The sequence below is a fragment of the Neodothiora populina genome (genome assembly GCF_041146345.1).
Source record: "Neodothiora populina strain CPC 39397 chromosome Unknown canker_contig_8, whole genome shotgun sequence".
Taxonomy (NCBI): domain Eukaryota; kingdom Fungi; phylum Ascomycota; class Dothideomycetes; order Dothideales; family Dothioraceae; genus Neodothiora; species Neodothiora populina.
This window is the reverse complement of record NW_027191411.1, coordinates 973,131-996,474: the sequence shown is the minus strand read 5'-3', so window position 1 is coordinate 996,474 and position 23,344 is coordinate 973,131. Positions and strand designations below refer to the sequence as shown.

General features: G+C 51.5%; 9 protein-coding genes across 9 annotated transcripts; 5 read left to right on the top strand and 4 right to left on the bottom strand.

Moving 5' to 3' along the window:
- Positions 1-136: 136 nt before the first annotated feature.
- On the bottom strand, positions 137-1,465 carry AAFC00_006808 (uncharacterized protein; the record flags this gene model as incomplete). Its single annotated transcript, XM_069346816.1, has 2 exons — positions 137-1,228; positions 1,289-1,465. The coding sequence occupies 2 exons, from the start codon at positions 1,463-1,465 to the stop codon at positions 137-139; spliced, it is 1,269 nt and encodes a 422-aa protein (XP_069199692.1).
- A 272-nt stretch (positions 1,466-1,737) lies between these two features.
- AAFC00_006807 (uncharacterized protein) lies at positions 1,738-2,514 on the top strand (the record flags this gene model as incomplete). The annotated part of the gene is made up of 1 exon (XM_069346815.1): positions 1,738-2,514. The coding sequence occupies one exon, from the start codon at positions 1,738-1,740 to the stop codon at positions 2,512-2,514; it is 777 nt and encodes a 258-aa protein (XP_069199691.1).
- Positions 2,515-3,150: 636 nt separating this feature from the next.
- Positions 3,151-4,897, bottom strand: AAFC00_006806 (uncharacterized protein; the record flags this gene model as incomplete). Its single annotated transcript, XM_069346814.1, has 2 exons — positions 3,151-4,458; positions 4,511-4,897. 2 exons carry the CDS (start codon positions 4,895-4,897, stop codon positions 3,151-3,153), a joined length of 1,695 nt encoding a protein of 564 aa, XP_069199690.1.
- Positions 4,898-5,233: 336 nt separating this feature from the next.
- On the top strand, positions 5,234-6,546 carry AAFC00_006805 (uncharacterized protein; the record flags this gene model as incomplete). The annotated part of the gene is made up of 2 exons (XM_069348373.1): positions 5,234-5,510; positions 5,567-6,546. 2 exons carry the CDS (start codon positions 5,234-5,236, stop codon positions 6,544-6,546), a joined length of 1,257 nt encoding a protein of 418 aa, XP_069199689.1.
- A 3,475-nt stretch (positions 6,547-10,021) lies between these two features.
- On the top strand, positions 10,022-11,619 carry AAFC00_006804 (uncharacterized protein; the record flags this gene model as incomplete). Its single annotated transcript, XM_069346813.1, has 3 exons — positions 10,022-10,672; positions 10,730-11,469; positions 11,526-11,619. 3 exons carry the CDS (start codon positions 10,022-10,024, stop codon positions 11,617-11,619), a joined length of 1,485 nt encoding a protein of 494 aa, XP_069199688.1.
- Positions 11,620-12,296: 677 nt separating this feature from the next.
- AAFC00_006803 (uncharacterized protein) lies at positions 12,297-13,903 on the top strand (the record flags this gene model as incomplete). Its single annotated transcript, XM_069346811.1, has 2 exons — positions 12,297-12,363; positions 12,429-13,903. The coding sequence occupies 2 exons, from the start codon at positions 12,297-12,299 to the stop codon at positions 13,901-13,903; spliced, it is 1,542 nt and encodes a 513-aa protein (XP_069199687.1).
- An 8-nt stretch (positions 13,904-13,911) lies between these two features.
- AAFC00_006802 (uncharacterized protein) lies at positions 13,912-15,855 on the bottom strand (the record flags this gene model as incomplete). Its single annotated transcript, XM_069346810.1, has 3 exons — positions 13,912-14,786; positions 15,215-15,358; positions 15,492-15,855. The coding sequence occupies 3 exons, from the start codon at positions 15,853-15,855 to the stop codon at positions 13,912-13,914; spliced, it is 1,383 nt and encodes a 460-aa protein (XP_069199686.1).
- A 2,582-nt stretch (positions 15,856-18,437) lies between these two features.
- AAFC00_006801 (uncharacterized protein) lies at positions 18,438-21,164 on the top strand (the record flags this gene model as incomplete). The annotated part of the gene is made up of 1 exon (XM_069346809.1): positions 18,438-21,164. The coding sequence occupies one exon, from the start codon at positions 18,438-18,440 to the stop codon at positions 21,162-21,164; it is 2,727 nt and encodes a 908-aa protein (XP_069199685.1).
- An 856-nt stretch (positions 21,165-22,020) lies between these two features.
- On the bottom strand, positions 22,021-22,935 carry AAFC00_006800 (uncharacterized protein; the record flags this gene model as incomplete). Its single annotated transcript, XM_069346808.1, has 1 exon — positions 22,021-22,935. The coding sequence occupies one exon, from the start codon at positions 22,933-22,935 to the stop codon at positions 22,021-22,023; it is 915 nt and encodes a 304-aa protein (XP_069199684.1).
- Positions 22,936-23,344: the final 409 nt, after the last annotated feature.

Below are 23,344 nucleotides of genomic sequence, written 5' to 3'. Positions count from 1 at the left end.
CGGCTGTCTGAGCACGGGATTGAATGTATGATATGGGGAGAAAGAGCGGAGGATAACGTCCACTCGGTGCTTTTGTGATTATAGATACTCAGATCCGATAAGAGGCCGTTAGTAATAACAAATCTCACAAGGTCAATCAAGCCTTGCGACTTCTCCTTGATCCAGGAGCCTTTGCCGGCTGAGGATCCTGCTTCTTTTCCTGCTTCTGCGCCTGCTGCGCTTTCTCTTTCCTTTCCTTTTCCTTCTTCTCCGCTTCAGCTTTGATCACTGCCCTCTTCTTCGCGCCTCTCTTCTCAGCCTCTTGCACCATGCTCTCGCTGTACTCCCAAAGTCTCTTCTGTAACGCTTCGTCGGCAGGATCCTGTCTCAGGACTTTCATCTCCCTGCATTCCTTCAGGTACCACCCGCCATCGCCGCGTCCAAATCTCGCTTCCATGGCTGCGTACAAGAAGGTCTGAGAACCTTGTTCAGGGGACTTGAGGACCAGCCACCAAAAGGGGTAAGTGATGAGGTAAAGCGCGAGACCGATCAACGAGCCCCAGGTAAGGTAGCGGCGCATTCCAGGCGTGCGAGTGTATCCCGGGTCGACGAGGAAGACGCGGGCGTTCATTGGCTTCTTATCCGGTCGAGAGTAGGAGGTCAGATGTTTCTGGAATGCCAGGGCGAACGTCATCAGAGCGAGTTTGGAGGACGAGTAGGCGGCGCTGGGGTTGAAGGCTTTGACTGCTTCTTTCTTGACCGAGCTGTCTTTCTCTGACTCGGCAGTTTTGACTTGGATAGGTAGATCGGCGCCGACGTACGTTGAGCAGGTGGCGAAGAGGATGCGGACTTCTCTGTCAGGCGGCTGGGCACGAATGGCGGGACTGAGGATGCTGAGGAGGTGGAAGTTGGCGAGGTAGTTAAGTTGCCAATTCTCTTCCACTCCTTCGTCTGTCACTTGGATCTTTCCTCCCTTGGGAGTCAATGTGCTGGCGCAAAGGATGATCATGTCGAGTCTCCGGGGAGGGGCATTGTCGATCCATTTTGTAGCAAAGGTGCGGATGGAATGTAGAGATGATAGATCCACTTGTTCGGCAGTGATGAGTTCATTGTTTGTCCTTTCGCGGAGTTCGCCAATGTAGTCGACCAGGAAGAGGTCGTTCAGGGGATGCTGCGTCAAGAGCACGATTTGAGCCCCTCGTGCTGCTAGGTTCCGCACTACTTCTTGACCTATGCCGGATGTGCCTCCCTACAGAATTCTGATGAGCATACTGAGTTGAGTTCATGGAATTCGAGATATAATGCATACTGTGACCATGACCACCTTTCCATGCATCTTCCTCTCGGATGTGTTGCTGGTGCCGGAAAAGTACCATTTGATGACATACAGCACTAACATCCATGGCAATGCCCGAACCAGCAATCTGGCTCCCGGCACCGCATCCAGGCCATCGGCAATGACTGTCGCTATCGAAGGGACAGGCATGTCTTCCGTATGGTTGTGTGGAATAGGAGATTGGTAATTCACAACAGAGGGAGAGAGATGTTGTACAGTAAACTTCAGAGGCCAATCTCTTATCTTATCACCGCCGGAGATTTGATCGTATAATCCCGTATTGTCTTCTTCGCCCCTCTGTGCTACTACATCATTTCCGTCCACCCCACTGTCTTGGGCAGTTCACAAAGTCGTGTTTCTTGCGCTGTAGATGTCGTAGGTGCATGTAGATAACGCCGTAGATCGTCGTGCTTGTTCACAGTATGGCGGATAGCGACGAGGAATACTACGAGGTTCCCCTCAAGGACCAAAGATACTTTGGCGCAGGCATAAAACGTAAGCGCATTAATTTTGTACCTTCGACGACCACCCTGCCAGCATCTTCTATCTCTTCAGGAAAGACGACGAAGTCATCTGCTAGTGAAAGATACCTGGCTGTAGTCTTTCAAAAGTCACAGTCAGAGTCAACTTCACCAGTTGCAAGTAGTCCATTACCACCATCGGTAGAAACCGTCGAAACAAGTGCAGTAGCACCAGAAGTCAAGGAGATATCTTCGCTGGCACCGACATCACAGCAGGACGTCGTCTGCGAAATCTGCAACGCACCGATCAACGCTTCCACCCCGTCAACAGAAGACCATACCACCAGCTTGGTTCACCAGATCTGCCTTCCGCATTCTCATCCCCCTTCAGCTCTCGACCGCAAGCGCAAAGGAATCTCAATACTCCAGTCTCACGGCTGGGATCCAGACGCTCGCACAGGCTTAGGCGCCCAAGGAGAAGGCATTCTACACCCTGTCAAAGCCAAGGAGAAGCGAGACACTGTGGGCCTAGGTCATGGTATCAACAACGACGATGACGAAGAAGTATTGAGGAAATTAAGAAAACCACAGCGGAAAGTCGAGCGCAAAGAAGTCAAGAAGCTGGATGCTGGAAAGGTCAGAAAGCTAGATGCGGAACAGAAGAGGAAGGACCAAAAGATGAGGGAGATGTTTTATGCTAATGACGATATTGAACGGTATTTGGGGCATGCTGGATGAGGTGGATGGATGCCACCATGGATGGACCATTGTTGCACATGCTTGTTTGCTTCGAATTGTTATAGTTATATATACCCCTGCTTAGTGGTTGATACGAGCAACAAAGTGTAACCTGCTCCGAGCACAAAATCTGAGACTTTCAAGTCATGCTACAGGAGTGATAAAAATTATGTTCATCTCTTTCTCCCTCGACTGCATAGAGGCAAGATTGGAGGGGATGCAGTCGAGGCAAGATTGCAGGGGCAAAAGAAAACAAAAACTCGACGCCTGTGTGATTCGAACACACGCTCCCGAAGGAAATGCCTGGACTAAGACTCGAAGGATTCGAATCCATAGCAGGGCATCGCGTTAACCACTCCGCCAAAGCGCCTTGATGAGCATTGGTCACTTTATCATGCTTCATATAGTTTGGAAAACTTCCAATTGACAACTACTGCTGCGCTTCAGTCAATCAGTACCATCTTCTATCCTCCCTTCAGAATTTACAGAGATTAGATGCAAATCGTGTCGTGGTTCGTGATATGTCTATGGACTTATTTACACCTGCATGTCCTCATGATCTCTCCATAATCTCTTCATTGTCTCTTCACGATCTATTCACGATCTTTTCATGATCTCTTCATGGTCTCTTCACGTTCAAGCGCCGAGGGCTGCCTTTTCGTCCCTGAGAGGTATCACTACATGATCGACGACCTCTTGTCGGAAAGTGGCGTCCGCAAGGTCGGCATCTGGATTGGCGAATGACATGATGCAGTAGGAGACAGCCTCATAGAAAGCCTTTGACATCTCTGCCTTATCCTCTTTCACCCAGCGTCTGGCAATGGTGAGGTCTGTATAGCTCTGGTTGGACCCACTTTGAGCGGGATCCCTGTGCTCATCGACTGATTCACGGAAGAAGATCTCCAACAAAAGGATGCCCAATCTCAGAAGAGCGCCATGATCATCTCCTGGTAGATCTACCTGTGTTTTGCCCGCCGAAGAGGAAGTCTCCGAGACGTAGGGCCTTTCAACGTTGATGGACTGCGGCTGGGCTTCGTTCTGTAAAAATAGTATGTCACCTGCGCTCCAGCTGCTTTTCAAAAATGGGGTCGAGTAGAGCTGCAAGAAGGACGAGGTAATATGTAGTGCAATAGTGTAAGCTTGCTTGAGATTGAGAAGTCTGCGACGCTGCGTATTACTCATTGTACTCGACGCTGCAAGCAGCTCTTTCAAGCTTATCGTAGAGTTGTAGCCAACCTGACCACGATCTCGTTGACCTCGTAAGACCGGGTAGTCGCCGAGCAGTTTCTCTGTGTGGTCGAGACAGAATCCGAGACAGTCTTCTCCTGCCTGCGCTTGTTGCAGTGCAGTACACAAACAATCGACGACCTCTAGATCATTTGGGTCAACCGCCGACACATGTGCAGCTTGCGAGGCAAAACGCACTTGTGTGGCCTTCGTTGAGTATTCCGGCAAAACATGGAATTCGAGCTCTTGCCATCGTTTCGAAGGAGAAGAGTTGGGAGATCTTACGCAAAAGCACACTCTTGACTCCGACTCACCCGCTCGGGTGGGCTTCGCACCAGACTGGGCTAAGCGTGCGTCGAGTCCAAAGTTAAGGCTGTGGCTAGTATGTCTCGAACAAGTCCATACAGTCTCAAGAACTCTGTATAGCCTTCTTGCGCTGTTCTGTATCTGTAGGAGTGGTGCCGCAAATGTACTCTTTCGGCTTGACTTCCTTCTGCCTTGCACTTTCTCCAGTTTGCTACTCATTGTGGTATATCGATCGAGGATTTCATTGTTACGACCAAGCTTATCGAGGAGCGGCTGTATCTTCCAGCTCTTCAAGCTGAACTTTAATCGCGTTTTAAATTCATAGAGGTGAACAAAAGTCTGCGTTTCTCTGCTGATGCTTGCCTTGGGTGGATGCGCAGCTAGAAGCGCTTCTAAGTGTGGCGCTGACAACTAGATATGACTATGTTAGCACGCTCATAGCGCTGCAGAGCAAATCACGTACATGACCCTTTCTCTCGATATCTAGCATCGTCGCCAATTCCTCGATGACTGACCGCAGATCATCTAAGACAATTTCATAGGCCTCATGAAGACTCCCAAGGCGCTTCTGTAATTTTCCTGCCAGAGCCGGCTCCTTCCAGATGTCACTGAATCCTTGGGAGATCATGGCATCCAGTTTATCATCGTCGACAATGGGTGTAAGTAGATATTCGATTGTCTGATTATAGAGCGCATACTCTACTATGAGCTTGCGTCTATATCGAGAAAGTTCTTCTCGATACGAGAACATTGATCTAATTGGACCTAAGCCCTTCTCATATGATTCTAGAGCCGATATGAACAGCGGCAGGACTCCAAGCACTAGCCCGGCTACCTCGATACCTGACATTGATGAAGTAGTAATGTTATGGCAGAAGATCTTGTATGACAGACAGCATCGCCAGATTGCCACACTTCCAGTAAATCAGGACTTCGAATTGGCAGTGGGACGTTCAAGGCGTCCAGCGAAAAAGGCCAGCACTGAGAAAGGCTCGGATCAGCCCTGCGAGGTGGCGTTCAGTGCAGCAGCTCTTTGTCGTTGAGGTCGGGCCTCAAACCTGACCAAGCTAAGGCGCTATATCGATATGCAGGGACTGACACTCAAGATTTGTTTCCTGCCTTGAATCTGGTCGTCGTAGTATAACATGGCATTGTCAATCCGGACTAAGATACGACCGACTTGAACATGTCACATACAGATGGAGCAAGTCTTCGTGCGGCAACAGTGGCTTGCCTCCACTCCTTTGAAAATTTGTGCAACGATCTTGAGGCGAAAGTTGGATATGGTGATATACTAAAGGACATAGTAGATGAAGGTAGGAGGCTGAGGATATGGGGGGCAAATCTAGGAGCACTTGCGGGCGGTCACAGTGCACTGGACTGGCGCCTGAGAGATGCCAATCTGATGCGGACGGTAGTCCTACAGCTTCTTCATGAACTTGAAAGTCTCTTAAATTCTACTCGTGCGTACTGGCATAGTCTGTATTGCAGCAGACCATCCGTTGCTAATCATCCATAGACTCACTGATCGAAGCCGGGGATGATGTGCCAGTCGAGGATCCAAGTAGCAAGGACGACGACTGCAGCGATGCAATTTCACTGCCGTCCGATGATGATGGAGATAGGGGTAACGACACATCGTCTAATAGACTTGACATCTTCTTCAAAGGTATCGTGGAAACCATACAAAGCCTTTATAAGCTCGCTCTCAGGATCCGGGGGCCGAACTCAACGGCCAAATCGTCGAGAGCTTCGCGCTATAAGGAACTCATCCCCGACACGAACCGTGATCTATTCGGTGATTACTTTGCACCTCACGACCAAGCTCACATCATTGAACTACTTGCTACTCTACGCTGTCTAGACCATACGTCTTCCTCGTCGATCACGTTCTCAACTCGAGACAAGGTACTGATATCGCGATTGACCGAGGCCAACGTAACAAGACGCAGACAATTTCGATACTGGGAAAAGCACAATCAAAAACTTGCCACGATAGGGACGAGTCACGATCAATCCGTCCCTCAAGTGTTTCAGATTAAGAACGAGCGGGATGCTCCTCCATCACAGGGGCTTCACCAAATTCAACATGCAAGTAAACCAATAGCGCCAAGCAATGGTAGCAAATCAATCCACACCACAACCGAGGCTACGCGTTACGACTCAAAGCTCGACTTGGGTAGTCTCGAGACGGAATCGGTCGTTTCCATCGCCACCACTGCACGAGACCTCGGCGGACATGTAGCAGAATTGCCACCACCACCAACTGCGGCTGCTGAGGGAAGCGACTTTGTCTGTTCATATTGCTTCGTTCTTTGTTCACCTAAGTATGGAAGTAGTCGAGGCTGGAGGTATCTATATATTATCGATGTCTTCCTTCAAGGCTTGCTAACGACGACATCAGAGCCCACATCTTACAAGACCTTCAGCCTTATGTGTGCACGTATACGGATTGTGCAGATGGCAGTAGGCTCTACGGCTCTCGCCAAGCATGGTTAGATCATGAAAGTGCTGCCCATCGCAGAGTTTGGAGGTGTCGCGATCACCCCAATCTCATTTTTAGGGTACAACAAGGTCTGGAACGGCATTTGCAAGATGCACATACAGAGTTTACGAACGTGCAAGAGGTAGCCGACTTCTCGGCAATATCTGAATCTACATATGAAGATGATCGAGATAAGTGTCCTCTCTGCTTGGCAGACACTCAGAACATCAGGAACATGTCCAACCACCTCGCAAACCATCTAGAAAGGGCAGCCACTTTCTCCCTGCCACGACATCTGGGCGATGAAAATGAGATGTCGGACGGCGAGAGCAAGAAAGCCATATCTCGCGGATCAAGTTCCAATTCCTGGAAATCTGGATCACTTAGCTTCTCTGAGGTAGACGACGACGACTATACTGATGCTGTCGATGAGATTCCCAACGATAACGACACTCGATCCGATGGTGACAGTAGTATTACCAGCATCAACGACTTGCACATCAACGACTTACATATCATGTCTTTAAGAGATCGACCGGAAGATGTCTTGAGAATACTCCAGAGCGGCGCCGACGTCAACGCCGAAGGCGGGTACTATGGAAACGTGCTCCACGCAGCAGCTTCTTATGGCAGCCGTGAGGCGGTGGTTAAACTACTGCTCGAGCACGGCGCCGACGTCAATGCCCAAGGTGGACAATATGGAAACGCGCTCCAAGCAGCAGCTTCTGGAGGGAGCGAGGCGGTGGTCAGGCTATTACTCGAGCATAGCGCCGACGTCAACGCCCAAGGCGGGTACTATGGAAACGCGCTCCAAGCAGCAGCTTCTGAAGGGAGCGAGGCGGTGGTCAGGCTATTACTCGAGCATAGCGCCGACGTCAACGCCCAAGGCGGGTACTATGGAAACGCGCTCCAAGCAGCAGCTTTTGAAAACAGCGAGGCGGTGGTCAAGCTATTACTCGAGCACGGCGCCGACGTCAATGCCCAAGGTGGACAATACGGAAACGCGCTCCAAGCAGCAGCTTCTTATAGCAGCCGTGAGGCGGTGGTTAAACTACTGCTCGAGCACGGCGCCGACGTCAATGCCCAAGGTGGACAATATGGAAACGCGCTCCAAGAAGCAGCTTTTTATAGCAGCCGTGAGGCGGTGGTTAAACTACTGCTCGAGCACGGCGCCGACGTCAATGCCCAAGGCGGAGAGCTTGGGAGCGCGCTCCAGGCGGCGACATCTAATGGCAGGGATGCGGTAGTGAAATTACTACTCGGACATGGGGCAGATATTAACGCTCAATTCGGCAATGAAACCGCGCTTTATGTGGCCATAACACATGGTCACTCAACCACAACTCGTATGCTACTTGCATCGGGTGCAGATCTGGAAGTTCAAGGGAAGAACTTAGGGAAAGCTTTCAGGGATGCCGCATCCCATGGCTACTCAGACGTGATAGAAATACTGCTCGACCCGTATTGGGGCCCGGCTCTTCGTGCACATCTCAATGTCCAACATGAGGAATATGCAGAGGCACTGCTTGCAGCTGCAACTTAATGCCATGGCAATATTGTCAAGGTTTTGCTCGAATGTCGGTGGGAAACAGACGTTGATCGCTGCCGTAAGGCATGTGTGAATGCACTGAAGTCACCTGACCTTGAAGACGACAATGATATGATAGTCAAGATGCTGACCACACGAGCATGGGGCGAAAGCATCATTGCTCATCACGAGGAGCTCGGAGAGGTTCTACCGACAGCCTCTTCAGACGGCCACGAAAGCACAGTCAAAGTGCTACTGACTTCGGTCAGTAGCAGTGAAGGAACGATGATACGGCAGCTAGGCCAGGCCGAATACGAGACGTATAACAGGGCGACTCTGAGACTATTTGGAAAGGCACTTCAAGCGGCTGCTTCTGAAGGTCGTACAAACACAGTCAAAATCTTGCTTGACTGCAGTTGGGGTACAGATACCACTTTTGAACGCGAGGCGTGTGGAAATGCATTAAGGATCGCATCACGACGCGGTTACGCTGCTGTCGTTCAGCTACTGCTCGACCATGGCACGAAAGTCAACTTCCAGACGGCACATGACCCAACTGCACTTCAGGCTGCAACTGCAAGTGGCCGTACCAACGTGATGGAAATGCTACTCGACCATGGGGCTGATATAAGTCCTGAAAGTGGAGAGTACAACAAGGCGTTACAAGCAGCTGCTTCTAATGGCCATGGCCATACAGTCAGCATGCTGCTCGACAGAGATCCCGGCAGAGTGAGCAGTGCTCAGCGAGTAGAGTACGAGAATGCACTTCAAGCGGCTAGTTCTCAAGCACACACTTCAAGCGGCTCTGATTCCAGCCTCGGGGAGAGCTAGTCAATGCGTCTCGACATGCTCGAAGAAACTGATTTGAGACTTGTCGGATATGGCAAGGAAAGCATATGACGTCGGAACCGCAAAAGGCTGCGGTAGATATGACGCCTACGCATTGTGGCATGAGCAAGAGGTGATAGACATGACAGAGCTGTAGTTCAACAATAATTCGTGTCTTTGGATACATCTGAGACTTCAGTTGCGACGAATAAAGGTAGAGACGTTCGCCATCAATATGTTAAGCTTGGTCGATTTAGTCCCCGATGCTGGCTCAACCTGATGATTTCTGATAGATGACTTCTGATCCAACAAGGACTATAAGGAAGTGTCTTGTCCCCGTTCAGCCTTGTTCTGCTGCTTCAAAGCATCCATTCGAGCTTTGTTCCTTTTCCCTAGGATCCGCAGAGTATTCTTCTTCTCTACATCTGCCATCTTGTCCCAATTAGTGATGCGACTCATGGTGCCGTCTTTGTTCACAACTATAGGTCCAAGATGGTCGAAGCGCACTCCTTCATCGTCGTTGACGTCGAGCTTTGTCACTTTATCATTCGGTGCTGGCAAACCCTTCACTGAACCCGGAACTTTCCCGTTCTCCTCATTTTGAACGTTGAGTTCAGATGCAGCTGCGTTATTCGAAATATAGCGTGCAGGCATATAATGAGAAAGCAAGGCGTAAGGACTAGATGCTCGAAGCTGGGTCAAAGCCTGAGGGGCAAAAAGACGTGCCATTTGCATTAAATCAAGGACGATGATGACAGAGACGAAAGGGATATAAAGAAAAGTACGAGTCCTCATGTGAAGAACTCTACGAGAATGGTCGGAAATGTATATACGTTAAGTGTCCTGACAGAAGAAATGTATGGAAGGTCATGTAGATCAAGTACTCTTAGATGATGTTCTTGGCGTATACACATGGGCAGTCCGTGCGTGGGCGAGGAAGGGCAGCTCGCGACGATGATGCATGTCCGTAGCTTGTGTGTAAGGTATCTGCTTGTGTCTCATAACTTACTACAACCACTTGATAATCCATCAAATACCCGACTGGCATTCATCCACCTTGTCTCCCCTTTTCTCCATCTAACTCTTCCTCATACTCTGCTTTCCCTCCTCGACGACCATCATCAACCGCAGAGATGGGTGAGCCACAATACCTCCGCTACCCTGACCTCGGCCTCGCACAGCACGTCTTCACCATCGCCTCACCATCTGCTTCCAAATCAGCCAAGGAGGCATCTCGCATAGCTATCCAAGATGGCATCAAGGAACACAAGATGGCGCCGCTTTACCATTACCTGGCACATCCCCAGACCGGAAAGCTGAACGCCACTGGCGAATCCGAATCCGCGAGCTCGCACAAGAACCCCCCGTCGCTGAGGCGGACGTCGAGCATCAATACCAGCAGCATTATTGCAGTCTTGGGTGGAGCGAGCGCTTCAGGCGGCGTCTCACTGCCGTGGGATGAGAAGACCTACGAGGAGCTGAAGAAGGCGAATGAGGACGAGTTGGCCGCTATTCAGAAGGAGGAGGATGAGGCCACAGAGCAGGCTGGCGACACCGAGATTCAGACAGCACGCGGAAAGAGGGCGGAGCTTTATGCCAGGATAGGCGACAAGGACGCTGCTATCGCCGCTTACGAGTCACTGATGGAGAAGACTGGCATTTTGGGAAGCAAGATCGACATTGTGCTTGCCATCATCCGCATAGCTTTTTTCTTCGACGACAAGATTCTAGTCAAGAAGAGCGTGGAGCAATGCGCTGCTTTGGTAGAGTCAGGTGGTGATTGGGTATTTTATCTCTTCCACCGGACCTTTTGTAACGTTTAATACTGACCAAAGCCATAGGATCGTCGCAACAGATTAAAGGCATACCAGGGCCTTCACCTCCTCACCATTCGCGCCCACTCTCAGGCCGCTCCTCTCCTACTCGATTCTCTAAGCACATTTACCAGCAACGAACTTTGCTCATACTCGTCTCTGGTCGTTTATGCCATTCTTGCTGGCTCTGTGGCTCTCCCCCGGCGCGATTTCAAGTCACGAGTCGTCGACTCTCCCGAGATCCGCGCCATCATTGGGTCCGATGACTCCCACGACCGACTCGCTGCTTTCTCCGGTGCCGTCTCCGCCAAGTCTACCGAGACCGAGATGGACGTCGACTCAAGCGCCACACCGAAACCCGCCGCTGTGAACCTCACCACTCTCGGAAACAGCTCATACCAAGAAAAGGCCGAGCCCGTGATCGATTTCACTCCGCTCGCGCAGATGATCAACAGTCTCTATGCCGGAAACTATCAGGTGTTCTTCAAGGCACTCGGCAACGTCGAGACCAACTTCCTCTCACAAGACCGTTACCTGTACGAGCACAGACGGTGGTACGTCAAGGAGATGCGCTGCCGCGCCTACTCTCAACTGCTCCAGAGCTACAAGATCGTCAGCTTGCAAAGCATGTCTCAGAGCTTCGGTGTCAGTGTTGACTGGTTGGACCGCGATCTTGCCCCGTTCATCGCAAGCCAGCGTTTGACCTGCACCATCGACCGTGTGAGAGGCGTGGTTGAGACCAGAGTCGCAGACGACAAGAACAAGCAGTACGTTATTTGCAGTACAGCTAAGACTATAGACCAAAGCTAATCGATCGCAATAGATACAACGATGTCGTCAAGCAAGGTGATCAACTCATCACCAAGTTACAAAAGTATGGCCAGGTCGTGCGCCTGAGGGGTAGCGAACGCACTTGAGCTTTGTTTCTGACCAGCTGGACACTGAGACTATCCATGATGTTGTAATAATAGATCGACTGCCAGGACTGATCACAGGCTTGATGGTCAGGCCATGCTGCTGGTGCCGTCGACATCAGTGGGTTTTACTAGCCACGTCGGACATGGGGTTCGTGATCAGTGGAACAATAGAGGGCAAAAGCACTTTAGCATAGCACACTAGTGGTTAGACAGCTTCCTCCAAGACAGCAAGGTCCACTATGCATGAACACGCGACTTTCTGCTGTATACGAGTGATGACTCAAAATGAACGGAGAGGCATTCAGCGGTCTATAACCATAGTACGCGTATTGTGTCTCTACTGTTTCATACCTTTGTAGAGTAAGCATAGTAGATATGTGAAACAGCCTATTGTTGGATGGAGACGAATATACCACAAGTCGGCCCAATCTACTTGCTTCAACAGACTATATATATACCACAAGTTCAATATGGAGGTCAAGTGGAATGCCTGAGGCATCCATGCAACGCAGACCTCATCAACCGCCAAGCATTGACGCATTGATCCCCCGAGGTTCAGAAAGTTTCGCCGCAAAGTTGCAAGAAAGGGCAGGCGCGAATACTCCAGAACTTTTGCATAAATTATTCTTTTCTGTCTTTACACATATCTGCCCGTCAATCAAAAGCCACAATTTACAATGGCTCCACACAGAGTCAAGACGCTGGCCGAACAGCTCGCGGACCTCGAGAATCCTGGGCCGAAAGGTTCGTCTCATCATTTCCTCTTCAAATTTATTTTTGTCTATGTTCATCATACTAATATACAGCAGATTTCGACCCCGAGGACGAAGCGCCATCGCCAAAGTCAGACGATGACGACGATGATGACGATGTCGTGTCTGAAGTAGATGAGAATGCCGGACGCGAACACTATGCTCCTGTCGGCAAGAGCAAGCTGCGAAAGAAGGATATCGTGCCGCTTGGCCCTCGTTATGATGGGTCTAGAATCGATAGAGCGGAATTGGCTGATGAGGAGGATGATCCGTTTAGTCGAGGTTTTGATGAGGATGACGAAAGCGAGGATGAGGAAGACCAGATTGATGGTGTTTCGGGAGAGGACGAAGATGAAGAAGATGGAGAAGATGTCAGTGACGAGGGCGTCGAAGACGACGATGAAAGCCCCGCCACTGATCTCCGCGACGAAGAGGACGACGATGATGATGAGGAAGAAGATGGCGCAGACCGAGCGGAAGACGACCGTGCCGAGCTGCGCAAGATGATGGCCGAAGAGCAGAAGAACGTCGCAGCCACTCTGTCGCAAGCAGCAAAGGCAGACGCAGAAAAGGGACGAGCAGTCAAGACGCAGCGAGCCACCTTCGACTCTCTCCTCAACGCCCGTGTCAAGCTACAGAAAGCTCTGATCGGCACAAACACCCTCACTGCCCTTGCCTCTACCCCTGAGGAGACCAAGTCCACCGACGACGAAGAAGACAACTACCCAGCGGACGCCTTCCACGCCGCCGAAACAGCCGCCTTCAACCTCTGGGCCTCTCTCAACAACCTCCGCGAAACCCTCCAGAACACACGCGCAGAGAAGACTAGCAAAAAGCGCACCCACGCGCAATTCACCGAAGACACGCCCACCTCCGACCTCTGGACGCACATGCTCAGCCAAAATCGCCAGACCTCGTCACACACAACGCCGATCCTCGAGAAATGGTCTCTGAAATCGCGCGGTGCAGCAGCCATCACGCCGCGAAACCGTCTGAACAACAGCGCGGCATCAGAGCAGACCATCGTCGACGTGCTCAACGAGCAACTCGCCGGCGACCGCCTCGTCAAGCGTGCGCGCACACCTCGCTCTTGCGCGCCCGTGCAGCTGTCTCTCAACCAATCCGAGTCGCCGTCCGTCTACGACGACGCAGACTTTTACGGCCTGCTATTGCAGTCTCTCCTCGAACAGCGCAGCGCGGACTCGGTCGCTGCCGCTGCGGCCGTGGGCACCTCGAATATCGACGCTAGTTTCCAGATGCGCCGAGATGCCAAGACGAAGAAGAACGTCGACACGAAGGCCTCGAAAGGCCGTAAGCTGCGGTTTACGGTTCATGAGAAGTTGCAGAATTTCATGGCGCCGGAGGATAGGAGTGTGTGGAGTGATAGGCAGTCTGATGAGTTGTTTGGGAGTTTGTTCGGGCAGAGGATGGGGCTTGGTGAGGAGGACGATGAAGAGGAGGAAGAAGATGAGAAGATGGATGAGGACGGAGTCGATGCTGAAGAGGCTGGTTTGATGCTTTTCAGAAACTAATCGTCTCTCTATACATATGTGCTTCGTAGAACATCGTCATCGTCAACACACATCCCATCGGACTTCCTCTTCGTCTCCTCGTACTCCTTCTTGACCTCCTCCAGCAAGCCCTCGACACTCAAGATATCGACCGCCGTGCCAGCCAGCGCCTTACCAACCATCATGGCCTTGTCATGCGCCTCTTTGCGTCTCGCAGCAGCCGCGAAGTCAGGCGTGTGCGGCCCGCCCAGTTGCTCACCATCAGGCCCCTCGCTCCTGATCCAAAACGCCGGACTGATAGTCGGCATCGCATGGCTGATATCTCCCTGATCCGAACTCGCCTGCGTAGCACCATGCTCATAGTCCAACTCCGCAAATTCAATCTTGCCCCCAAGCGCGTTGAAATGCTCGCGGTACCGAGCGCCCAGCGCCCAGTTCGGCATCAAGTCGTCGTAGGAGCCCGTAGGCGTGACTTTCAGCCTTGCGCCTGTCGCGAGCGAGCCCGCCTGGAAGCACTTGTCGACGCGAAGCTTGAGGGCGTCGCGGCGCGCGGCTGTCGTGCTTCGAACCACGAATTGGCCCGCCGCGTATGCGTGGATGATGTTGGGTTTCACGCCGCCGTGTGTGATGTTGCCTTGGATGATGTCGCCTGGCTGGGTTTGTTGGCGGAGCACGGACAGCGCTGTGTAGGCTGTCATGAGGGCGTCGAGGGCGTTGATCCCTTCCCAGGGTGCGGCTGCGGCGTGCGCTTCTTTGCCAAAGTATTCGACGAAGAAGGACGTGTACGCTGCTGTGCGCATCAGTGCTCCGTCTTGGGTGATGCCTGGATGGGATATCAGGTTGATGTCGACTTTTTCGTAGGCGTAGGCGCCGGCTTTGAGGAGCTTGGTTTTGCCACCGCCGCCTGGATGGGAGATGTCAGTGATCAGCTAGTAGAGACAGATATTTCTTCCGAACTGTTCGATCTGATAGTATCGAAAATGAATCGGGTTTCTTTCTGGTAGGAGGAACTGTCCCACTGCAGGGAAACCCAAGAGAGGCAGACATGAGCCAAAAGAATCGAGGTACAAGTTATGAGTTGACAACTAATACTCCTACCGCACTGCAGCTTCATGTAAAGGCCCTCGAGAGCTCACAGTAAGATTTTCTGAGAAGACCAAGCTGACAGACAGTGATCCCAAGGTGAAGCTGACCGGATTTGAGCTCTTCGACCCACAGAGGTCAAGAAACAGCAGCAACAGTGCGCCAGTGCTTGACCAAGGAAAAGCGAATGCAGATACAAGCAAGCTCAAGCAAATCAAAAGTATAGCAATGATAAGGAACTAGGCCTACCTTCTTCCGCCGGCGTGCCGAACACGACAACCTTGCCACCAAGTTTCTCCTTTTCCATCATCGCCTGAGTAGCCAGTGCGGCAGAGAGCGAGGCCATGGCAATGAGGTTATGTCCACAGGCATGTCCGATACCCGGCAATGCATCTTAATTCGTGACAAGTCAGTGTCATGCACCTCAGGTCTGATATTGTATATATATCATGTTCAGGAGCATGAGCTTTGGTCATGATCGTCCGATCGTACAGGTAGAGGATAACTAGTCAGGTACAAAACTCACCATACTCGACATTAAAGCTAACAACAGACCCCTCGCGTTGAGTAGCATATACCGCCACAAAAGCAGTCTCGATATTGTACGCATGAGACGTCACGACCCATCCTGGGCGGTTGATCAAAAACTCAGTGAGCACTTTATGGGCGTGGTGTTCTTTGTAGCCCAGCTCTGGGTGATCGTGGATGGACAGGTTGAGAGGTCGTAGGACTGGACTCAGGCTGTCGATTATACTTGATATACTGTCCAGGTAGTCTGTCTTTGTGCTTGTTGATATGGTGTTCGTTTTGGAGGCGGGATGTGGGGTAGATGAGGTCGAGGGATAGTCGACTATGACATAGTCATCGTCGTTAAAAAGAGTCTTTACCATGGTCACTTATAATAAAAGAATAAGTCTATGGAATGTGAGGAGAGGGTTCGGATTATTAGATATCGATATATGAATGGATTGAGTGTACCAAAGTCGCTCTGATGGTGATGTGTAGAACATAAGAAACAATAGTGGTGCTGTATCATCTACCCCGGCGGAGATAGGCGCGAGATAGGCCGAGATTCTCCGATTGGAAGCAGAGGGTTGTTGCAGGTTTCATATTGGCAAATGTTTACGAAGGTTCGATCATGGAGAAACAACGAGTGTTCTCTATCGAGTCTCCCTGCCATTTGCCGTGTCTACTATATAAGATACAGACTGGGAAAAATTTGGGGAGAGAAATGTGTGCCTCGATACAGAACGACATCCGCGCGTTCCCACGCGAGTGAGAATCCACCCAGGTCCACACCATAGCTTGGGAAGTCACATTTGACTAGCAGCCATAGCTATGTCCAGTATGAAATACAAGTCAACAACTACTCAAGCATACTATCACGCGTGCTTGGCTTGAGGTCAAGTAGGTAGAACAAGGAGGTCAAGGGAGGTGTTGGGACTAGATAAAGCAACAGAGGACACGAGACACAAATCAGCTTACTGATCACGCACAATCAGGTGACTATCATATCAAGCATGATATCTCATGCAGGGAATCACAGTGGGTGTCCGAATACACGGTACCTTGAGTCGATATGCACTTGATACCCTAAGATCATGGTTCCCCATCCCCCACATCAAACCCCCGGATCTCCAACGCCATGCCACGGACACCCCCGCGTCTAAGCACTGCGGCTCACCATAAGCGACGTATGGTAAAGGTATCCTGCAATTGCAAGTCAGTCCACGTCAACACCACTATGGGTGAACGAAAAGGTACATACTGCTTTTGCTGCTGAGCTTCCTCCCACTTCAACTGCATCATGTTGTTTGCGTACAGTGAACTCTGTACCTAAAGTGTACAAACACAGAGTCTCTCTATCTTTGTACTACACTATCGACGATGGCGGTCTCGTCAAAGGGGTGCATCCCCTCGCCTTGTGTGGGGTAGTCTCTACTGTTCAAGGGAGTCGTAGGAGGAAAGATGAGCATGTAAGTGGTATCTGCGACGATGACGGAATAGATGGAACCCTCAAAGTAAAGGTGACAAGAAGCTGCTCTTGCATTCCTCTAAAGATCGTGCCTTGATTAATATTGGTGAAGTAAAGCAGGTTTTCAATTAAATTGACCTCCAACCCTTCTCCCGCAAGTGCAGTGTTTAGCAAAGCTGTGAATATGTCGCGTGCTGAACACACAGCTACACCGTATGCTGAGGACATTACCTATGGTCGGCACGCAACGACGGAGCCTCTGGGAGTGCCAGGTGCATACACTCCAAGTCTACCCAGATCAGGATTCTCGACACCAGCCATGGACGTATCTGAGTCCAGCAGCTTTCCAGCTCATTCCGATGTAGCGGTGGGGCGAGGTTCGAATCTATCTCCAGGCTATAACGCATCAAGTGACGCCATCTCGGCTGCCTTACCCTTCTGGCGTAGTGAACACGTTCGAAGTCGAACACAACGAGCACGTTCAGATTGCTCCCGAAACCCGAGATACCCACACGTCTCTCACATCGTCGAGCTCACAGAAGGCGCGCTCGGCTATGGGATTGCACCCTCACGTTCCGATAGACGAAGAAGCAGACTATGCGGCAAGATCCGACCTGTGGTGGAGAAAGTACGGCTTTCTTTGCGAGAGCCATTTGCCGAGTTCTTTGGGGTGCTCATCATGGTGCTCTTCAGCGATGGTAGCGTAGCGCAAGTACTGTTGAGTGCGGGACAGCAGAGTGCTCCGGGAGGGAAAGTCAGCTGCGGATACTCCAGGTGTTGACGACAACAGGACGTGTCAGTCCATCTCGTGGGGTTGGATAAGTGACCATCTTGGTCTATGAAGATGGATCTCGAGCTGCCAGCGACAGGGCTTGGGAGCAATGCTAGATGTTTATGTCGCTGGTGATTCGGGAGCCTATCTCAATCCTGCCATCACCTTGACCAACTGCATATTCAGGAAGCTACCTTGGAGGCGTTTGCCGATGTACCTTCTTGTCCAATTCCTCGGCGGTTGCACGCATGTAGTATTAGTGCATGGCAAGGTATGGTAAGGTATATAATAAGGCAATCAGAGTGTTTAGACGAGAGACGAGAGTAAACGGCGTCACGTCTTGGCGATTCCCGACGCGCATCAGCGATTCACGATTCCGATTCAAAGCCTAAAAAGGCAACAGGTAAAAGCTTTGGTCAGCGACGCGTCTTTTACACGCCGGACGCGACTTTGAGTGAAGGTTGATTGTCCCAAATACGTCGACTATTATTGTCTTCGCATCATACGTTCTGTTGATTATACCTGTTCAAAGAAGACCAAAGACAGCCCAAGCCAACAGACAATACATCGCATAGATCACCTTGCCTCAGAACCATCAATCCTCGCTGTCTTAACATGCAAATGCGAAATCGGCCGAGACACGACACCCCCACCGCGTAAATTGATTGATTCACCGAGTTGATACAAGATTAGACGTGTGAGGAGAGGCAGCAGACAAGATCAAGATGTACTTACCCAGGAACCTCCTCTCCCACTTGTACACCCAACTCGTCCGAAACACGCATCCTTTGTCGCCGCCAGTTCTCATCCTTGTTTCCTTGGAGCCTGACGCCCTCTGCGCCTGCCGCATCCTTACCGCCCTTCTCAAGCGCGACTATATCCCTCACAAGGTCCAGCCGGTGGCAGGCTATAGTGATCTCACCAATGCCGGTCGAGAGCTAGTCTTGCCTTTGACCAGGCAACACGGTGGGGATGGTGGTGTCGTCATATGCCTTGGAGTTGGTGGCTTGGTCGACCTCGAGGAGCTGCTGGGGTTAGACGGCAGCAATGGCGAAGCCGAACCCATTGATATGCAGGATCACGGCGTAGAGGTCTGGCTGGTCGATGCAAGGCGGCCGTGGAATCTGCAGAACGTGTTTGGATTCGGAGGTGTCGTCACGGCGGAAGAGGGTGCCGAGCAGGAGAATGCTGCTGCCAAGCGACGAAGAGGAGTCGACCAAGGCAAGATCTTACCATCTTACAATCCAGGAAGAGGGGGAATTATCGTGTTCGATGATGGCGACATTGAGAGAGAGCTGAGCCCGGAAAAAGACGCATTCTGTACTCTGCAAACCATGCCAGATCATGGCGAGGAAGACGATGATTATGACGATGACGATGACGACAACGACCACGGCGACGAGGAAGGCGGGGATGAGAGACGAGACGAATTAGAAGGCGTGACGAGTAGAAAACGAAAGTCATCCAGCGACATGGAGGATGGAGACGAGTCAGACGATGATGAACGACCCTATCAAAGGCGACGGAGCAACTCGGGATCCTCGATCCCTTCATCACCGCGACCCCGAATGGACAGACTCGGCATCTCCAATCACCCTTCGAGTTCACAGCAGACTGCTCCTTTACCCTCATCACCGCCGCCGCCTCAATCTTCACAACCCTCCGCACGAACGTTACGACGTCGACTACTGCGCCTCAAGAGGAAGCATGAGGCCACTCTGCAAGCCTATTACGCTCTTGGAACCTCGTACTCGGAACCCATGGCCTCTATGCTTTATTCGTTAGCATCAGAACTCGGCCGAGAAGACAACGATCTCCTCTGGCTCGCCATTGTTGGCGTGTCAGCCGCAGAGCTGTATGGCAACACTGCTCAATTCTCCTCTGCTGAGCAAGGTGCAAAAAGGCTAGGATGGTCTGCCAATAGACACGAACAGATCCGAGACGTCATGCGAGACGAAGTGCGTCGTCTCAACCCCAGCCCAACCTCGGAAATTGCGCGAGAACGAGACATGGGCGACTCAGGCGGCGTCATCCCCACCCATGCTCGATCACCCACAGACACCTCCATTCGACTTTCACCTGAACCTCGCTTCTTGCTCATCCGACATTGGTCCCTATACGACAGTATGCTGCACTCACCCTATCTTTCCACACGATTACACGTCTGGTCAGAACCTGGTAAGAAGCGACTACACAAACTCCTGGCCAAGATGGGCGTCTCTCTCAACGAAGCCGGGAAGGGTTACACACACATGGACATTGAGCTAAAACGAGGTCTGCGTGAGCGTCTGCTGAGATTTGCACCCATGTACGGTCTCGACGGTCTGGTGCCTCCCGCAGATGGAGGACGAGGCGGGAAAGACGGATGGGGGTTTGTCAGGTGTTGGGGCTGGAAAGCATGCCTGTCCTCCATGGACGTAGCCGTCATAATCGGCGCCATCCTGGAAGTCGGCACCGATCCTCTCCCAGAAATTCCCTCCTCCCGCTCTATAGGGGACCGAACACCAGTGTCCGCGAGCGGCTACAACGCCCGAATGCGTGCATTACCCACACCACCGACGTCACTGAACGGAGAAGATTCATCCTCGGATGAGCTGGGTCAGAAAATCACAGACCCAGACTGGACGACGAATCGTTTCTTCGCAGCTTATGATGCTCTTTCGCCATCTTCTTCCTCTCTCTCTTCACTATTATCACACGTCCCCACAGCCCAACACCTCCACCGAGCCATTCTGCGCACCGGCAGCGCACTAATAGGAAAACACCAGATCCGCCACTTACGAGCATTCAGAATGGGCGTAGTGCGCGAAGGCCCCGACGTCCCCCTCTTCATCCACCCCGGCGCTCTCGTGAAACTAGCAAACTGGGTATCCGAAGCCGTTGGCGTACTAGAAGCAGAAAAAGGCGTGCGAGATCGAGGCGCACTAGTGCTAGCGGCCCTAGACGAGCGCAGAAGCGTCTATGTCGTGGTCGGTCTCGGCGGCGCAGGCGGCGCAGCAGGCAGCGGACGCATGCGCAGCCGCGCAGAGATGAAAGAGCGCGAAGAACGAAAGAAAGCGCGCGCGGAGAAGAAAGCGGAAAAAGCCCTGCAGAAGGAGATCCGTCGACAAGAGAAGAAAAGACTGCTCCGCGAACGAAACGAAGCAAACGGCATCTTCATCGACGACTCGGACAACGACGACGACGACGAAGAAGAAGACAACGACACCGAATCCTCCTCCTCTTCCGACTCCTCCGACTCGGACTCAGACTCCGAAGACGAAGAATCGGCGCAGAAACGCAAGAAGCGCGGCCACGGCCTCAATCGCTTCGGCGCCGCCTTCCAAGAAGTCGTCGATGAGACCAACGCGCGCGTGCGTATCGATAGCTTCGAACACTCTGTTGTCGAGGTCAAGAGGGATGATTTCAGTGGGTTCCTTGAGGCGCTGAGTCTGAAGAGTGTGGTTGGGTAATCCGATGCCTTTCGTCATGTGTTTATTGATGCCCGTTTCTTGGTCGGTTTCGGCGAGCAGATTGCAGGGTTTTTTGTATTTATGCGTGCATGGGAGAGCATAGACGAGAGGGGGAATATCATGTCTTGGTATGGACGCTGTCTGCTCTTCTCTCTTCTGTCTTGTTTCTGTCTTGTTGCTATCTTCCTATACTGGTACGATCCGCTACTGTTATTGGCGTCGGTTTTGTTTGCTACTGCTGTTGCTGTCGCTGTTGCATACCCTTCCTCTCTTAATGCTCTATTGAGACCAGGAGGGAATGGTGCGAGTTAGTTCTTCTACTTTACGCCATCATATTCGCTATCTCGCTCTGTTAGGCACCCATATATTCTAGATATACCATCCTTCATCACTATCATCGTTGTCACCATCACTACTATCATCATCATCGCTATCATAGTCAATATACAGGAAGCAAGCAAAGGCGTCAACAACGTTCTCTTATCATTCGCATATTCATTTGAGTTTTTGCTCCTGTGGGAGGGGCCTTCTATTTACGCTGTTTGCTCTTTATGTTTTCGTTTCAAGGTCTCTCTATCGTGCTGCTCATTCTTCCTGATACCATATCCGATGTTTTTTGTGCCTTAGTTTAGAGTTTCAAGAAATGGAAAAATGGGCCCGTAGAGGCTGCCCGTCCGTTCGCCCGCCTATATTGTCATTTGGAAATGAGGGTAAGACGCCACGGCCATGCATTTTCGCATTTCTGAACTCTTTCGTGCCCTGGAGAGTTCAATGTGAATGACCGATTGCCGCCAGAAAGTGCATCTTGTGAATTTGTCATTGCAGAGGAAGAAAAGACTCTAGGCTTTGCTTGCCTCTAGTTTCCTCGGCGCCAGCTGCTGAGGGAGCTCAAGTCCCTGAAAGGCTTCTCGGGGGCAGGGCTGGCTGCAGCAGGAGAAGCGGCAGCGCCGCCAGCGGAAGGAGAGTCGGTTCTCCTCTCGCCGTACTGCGTCCTTCTGTCCTTGGCGACATTAACTCTGAGACTGCCACCCCATGTCATCTCGCTGTTGTCAAGCTTGGCAATGGCAGCCTGAGCTTGCTGCGCATCGGCCAAGTCGACAAAGCAGTAGTGGTGGAGACCGGAGTCGTCATCCTCGCGAGGGTTGCCCGTGATCATCTTGCTAATGCTCTCGACGGAAAAGTCACCAAACACGCTGCGGAGTTGCTCCTCCATGTTCTCCTGGCTGGGGAACTCGGGGAGGTTGCCAACGTAGACTCTGCGGCCTCCTTGCGAGGGAGTGGAAGTCTGCTGAGATTGACCAGCAGGCGAGTCGGTGCGGTTGGCCCAGCGAGAGCTGAAGCTGCTCACTCGCTCACCACCCTCCTGGGGAGTGGATCTGCTTCCTGGAGTTCTCCAGTCGTTGCCGAAGGTACGTGCGGGAGTAGATGGCGTTGCTGAACCCTCACGGTCGCCACCGAACGAGCGGGTGCTGGGAGCACCGTCACGACGTCTTGGAATGTGCACATTGACCTTGAGAGGGCGACCCATGAAGCTCGCACCAGGGAGTTCTGAAAGTGCACGCTGAGCTTGCTCTACAGTGGTGAGCTCTACGAAGCAGTAGGAAGGGTTCTTCTGGGTAAAAGGGTCCACACTGAGATCCAGTCTCTCAATATCGAATCCGGCATCCGTGAGGTAGGTCTCAATGTCTGATGCCTGTGCATGGTAGGGCAAGTTTCCAACATAGACACGCTTGCTTGGGGCATCTCCCGACTGTGGTTGATCAATGGCCATTATGAATGAAATTTAAGCGATTGTTTTCTTTTCAAGTGATGAAAGCTGGTTGATAAGTCCTGTTTAAGATGTGATGTCGAAGGTTACAACAACCAATGGCTACACAAATGGAAATGATTTGGAGTGAAATATCGTATGAATGGGAAAATAATATCTCAAAACAGTGTTGACAAAGTTATTTTGTGCTACATGAAGGAAATACGGGAAAGCAAAAAGTTGGATGAAATGAGACCAATTAGGAAGGCTTCTGGAAGCACTTGGCGCGTCGCAGGTGCCCATCTCGGTGTTATCGGGTAATTTAAGCGAAGAAAAGGGGTCTTTCACGTCGCCGTCGAGTCGCGTTGATGCGCGTCGCGTCTGCCATTTCACTTTGGAATGCACAACTAGAACCATCTGAACGTGATATTGG